We start from the raw sequence: 4,057 nt of genomic DNA on the forward strand, positions 1-4,057 counted from the left end.
ATAGAGTGAGACCCTGTCTCTACAAAAAGCACAAAAATTAGCTGAGCGTAGTGGCACGTACCTGTACTTCCAGCTACTCTGGAGGCTGAGGTGAGAGGATCACTTGAGCCAAGAAGGTTGAGGCTGCGGTCAGCCTTGATTGGGCCACTGCACTCTAGCCCAGGTGACCAAACGAGACCCTGTCTCAAAAAATATTAATAATTGATTCATCTTAGCTTATTGTAACTTTTTAACTTAAAAAAGTTTTAGCTGACTCCTTTGTAATAATACTAAGCTTAAAACACAAACACATTGTATAACCGCATAAAATATTTTATTTTTTATATTCGTATTCTATAAGCTTTTTCTATTTAAAAATTATCATTTTTTTACTTCTTAAACTTTGTTGTTAAAAATGAAGAGACATACACATTAGCCTAGGCCTACAAAGGCTCAGGATCATCAGTCTCCCTGTCTTCCGCCTCCACATCTTGTCCCACTGGAAGGCCTTCGGGGGCGGTAACACACATGAAGCTGTCATCTCCTATGAGAACAGTGCCTCCTTCTAGGATACCTCCTGAAGGACCTGTCTGAGGCTGTTTTCCAGGTAACTTTTTTTCCTATGAGCAGAAGTAGTATACTCTAAAAGAACAATAAAAAGTATAGTAAAGTATAGTACAGTAAATACAAAACCCAGTAACAGTTTATTGTCATTATCAAGTATGTACTGTACATAATTGTATGTGCTAGACTGTTATATGATTGGCAGTGCAGTAGGTTTATTTACACCAACATCACCACATCCATGTGAGTCATGCATTGTGTTATCCCGTTACAATGGCTACAGTGTCACTAGGCGATAGGAATTTTTCAGCTCCATTATAATCTTTTTTTTTTTTTTTTGAGACAGGGCTTGCTCTGATGTCCAGGCTGGAGTGCAGTAGTGTGAGCATGGCTCACTTTACCATCAGTCTTCTAGGCTCCAGTGATCCTCCCGCCTCAGCTCCTTAGTAGCTGGGACTACATTTACCCAGCTAATTTTTGTATTTTTTGTAGAGATGGGGTTTCACTGTGTTGCTTGGGCTGGTCTTGAACTTCTGGCCTCAAGCGATCCTCCTGCCTCCACCTTCCAAAGTGCTGGGATTACAGGTGTGAGCCACTGTGCCCAGCCTCCATTACAATCTTACAGGACCCCTGGACATGTATGCGGCATGACTGTACTTTTCCCACCCCACCCTTTTTCTCCATCCCTTCTGTGATGCTGACGATAGCAGTGTTAGATCTCAGATCTCTTGTTACAGTTCCAAAGGTTCCTGAGGCTCTGTTAATTTTTTCCTTAGTCTGTTTTCTCTCTTCTGCCTAGATTGGGTAATTGCTGTTGTCTTTCTTCAGGGTCACTGATTCTCTCCATCTGCTCTTGAGCTCACCCATTAAGTTTTTTTTGTTTCAATTATTATGTTTTATATTCTATTTGTTTTTTGTTTATTTTTTTATTTATAAAAACTTCTATTGTTTATTTATATTTTCTATTTCTTTGCTTAGGGTTTCAGTTTTTAAAAATTTGTTTAATGTACCCTTTGAAGCATTTTTATGATGGCTGCTTTAAAATCCTTAGAAGATAATTTCAGCATCTGCATCATCTTGGTGTTAGCACCTGTTCATAGTTTGTTCTCACTGATGTTGAGATTTTCCTGGTTCTTAATATTATGAGTGATTTTTCAGTTGTGTTCAAGGCATTTTGGGTGTTTGTTATAAGACTGGCTTTTATTTACATTGTCTGTCATAGCTGGCCTTTTCTGACATGATTTTGGGAGGGTGCGGGGCTGTGCCACCTCATTATGCTGGTGGGAATGGGGTGAAAGTCCAAAGCATCCATCAGAAGCAGGGAGGGATTCCTCCTTCCAGCTGTGCAGGGTTGGGAGGTCAGTTTCCCGTGAGGCCTGTGCTGACGCCACCCTTACTAAGAGGGGAGAAGGGGTGCTGCTACTGCTTCCCCTGTGGCCTCCACTCATGCCTCACTGGGAGGCTCATTACTGGTGGAGGGTAGTGAAAGTCCCAGCTCCCTCCCTCAGTCTTTCCTGACCTCCTCCACATATTATGGGTGTGAGGGGGCCTTTTTACAGGTGGGCAAGGGTGGAAGTCTAGGCTCCCTGCCTGGCCATTGCTGATAGGGTGGGGAGGGGACCATGTGTTTTCATGGTGTATGGCTGGAGTAGAGTGGTGATTGTCTGACGTTTTCTGTCCTGCTAGGTTGCCCCTTATTGAGTCCTTTGCATAGAGTTAGCAGGCTTTTCTTAGTCCTTTTGTGTGTGTGTGTGTGCTCCTGTTGGTGTTTTCAGGTTGCTGACGTTTCTAGTTCCCATTCTAGGATATATGAGGCAGAAAGAAAACTCAGAACTTACTGCTGTGTTGTTTCTTGGGTCCTAGTGACTCTGCCCTTTCCGCCTTCTGCTTTCCACCTTCCAGAGTTGTCTTATTTTTAATTTTTTGTGGTGGTTGTTGAAACAGGGTCTCACTATGTTGCCCAGGCTGGAGTGCACCGGCACAAACTCAGTTCACTGCAACCTCTGCCTCCTATGCTCAAGCCATCCTCCCACCTCAGCTTCCCAAGTAGCTTGGACTGCAGGCGCCTGCCACCACACCTGGCTAATTTTTGTATTTTTTGTAGAGACAGGGCTTCCCTATGGTGCTGAGGCCGGTCTTGAACTCCTGAGCTCAAGTGATCCACCCGCTTCAGCCTCCAAAGTGTTGGGATTATGGATGTGAGCTATGGTGTCCAGCCTTCTTCTTTATACTATCTGGGTTTATAATTGTGTTTAGCAGGATGCATAGAGAGAAGTGTGTCTATTCCATCTTGGTCTGGAACTGGAAGTGTCATCTTGAACTAGAGAGAGTTCTTCAAGGATATTGTCATCTGAAAACTCATAGTCTGAGATTTTGCTTTTATGATCAGTTTCACCAACATCATTAGAGCCTGTGGTGATACTACCTGTCTTTCTACATTCATTTTCTGATTTGTCCTACAGTTGTGAGATGTCTTTGCTGTGACTTTTCTTCTTTTTGCCATTTTGGGTACAAAAAGGAAAAATCCTAGATTCTCAGTTGTTTTCAGCAAAGGTTACAGAAGACTACAAAGCAGTGTTTTTGAACTTCTTTTATACCATTGAAAGATGATGCCAATAGTCTTAGCAATGCAGTAAGAAAACTAAAAGATAATATAATAGTGGTGATTTACGTCACTGTGTACCATCCTCCAGGTGATTCTATCATTCTTCCATTTTATTTAGTTTTTTTTAGCATGATTAGGAATGATTGATGAGTAATTGTAAAATTGTAAAATACTTCTTAGAACAATGAAATAGCAAAAAGGTTTAAGATATAGAAAAAATAGGCTCATTGATCTCCTGTATCTGTATTAGTTGTCTATTTATGTATACTAAATTACCACAAGTTTAGTGGTTTAAAATGACATACAGTTATTATCTCTCGTTTTCTGTGGGCTGGGAAACTGGGCCTGGCTTAGCTGAGCCGTCTACCTGGGCTCTCAGAAGGATGCATTGAGGTGTCAGCTGGACCTCAGTATCATTTTGTGACCTGACTTGGAACGAATACGCTCCCGAGCTTACCCAGATTGTTGGCGGAAGCCATTTCCTTGTGGCTGTAGGACTGAGGGCCCAGGCTTGTTGCTGGCTCTTTTCTGGGAAGTGGCGCTAAGCCCCTTGTGACATGGGCTTTTCAGTTCAGTTGTTTACTTCTTCAGAGCCAGCTAGGAAGTCTGTAGACACCATATATTACACTGTACACTATAGATGTTTGATATAAGATGGAGTCCTATGTAATATAACCTAATCCCGGAAGTGACGTCTATCACCGTTGCCATTTTCTGTTCATCAGAAGCAAGTCATTGCTCCTGCCTGCCCTCAAGGGGCAGAGGTTATGGAAGTCTGTGAATACCAGAAGGACGAGGGTCACTGGGGTCACTGCAGAGTCCGCTCGCCACCGGGTCGTAGATTTATAAAACAGTCGGAGGGACACATACGGTCATTGCTAGACAGAATGAGTTATATTCATTTTTTTT

At 42.5% G+C, this 4,057-nt stretch overlaps 1 protein-coding gene across 1 annotated transcript in view; it reads left to right on the plus strand.

Annotated features, from left to right (window-relative positions):
- The window catches only part of MGAT4A (mannosyl (alpha-1,3-)-glycoprotein beta-1,4-N-acetylglucosaminyltransferase, isozyme A), a 137,346-nt gene that overhangs the window by 40,558 nt on the left and 92,731 nt on the right, over positions 1–4,057 (plus strand). Inside the window, exon 6 of the mRNA XM_011969621.1 lies at positions 431–452. Within this exon, the coding sequence (XP_011825011.1) occupies positions 431–452 (22 nt within the window). The remainder of the gene's footprint in view (positions 1–430; positions 453–4,057) is intronic.

Source organism: Mandrillus leucophaeus, unplaced genomic scaffold, assembly GCF_000951045.1.
Source record: "Mandrillus leucophaeus isolate KB7577 unplaced genomic scaffold, Mleu.le_1.0 Scaffold9, whole genome shotgun sequence".
Lineage (NCBI taxonomy): Eukaryota > Metazoa > Chordata > Mammalia > Primates > Cercopithecidae > Mandrillus > Mandrillus leucophaeus.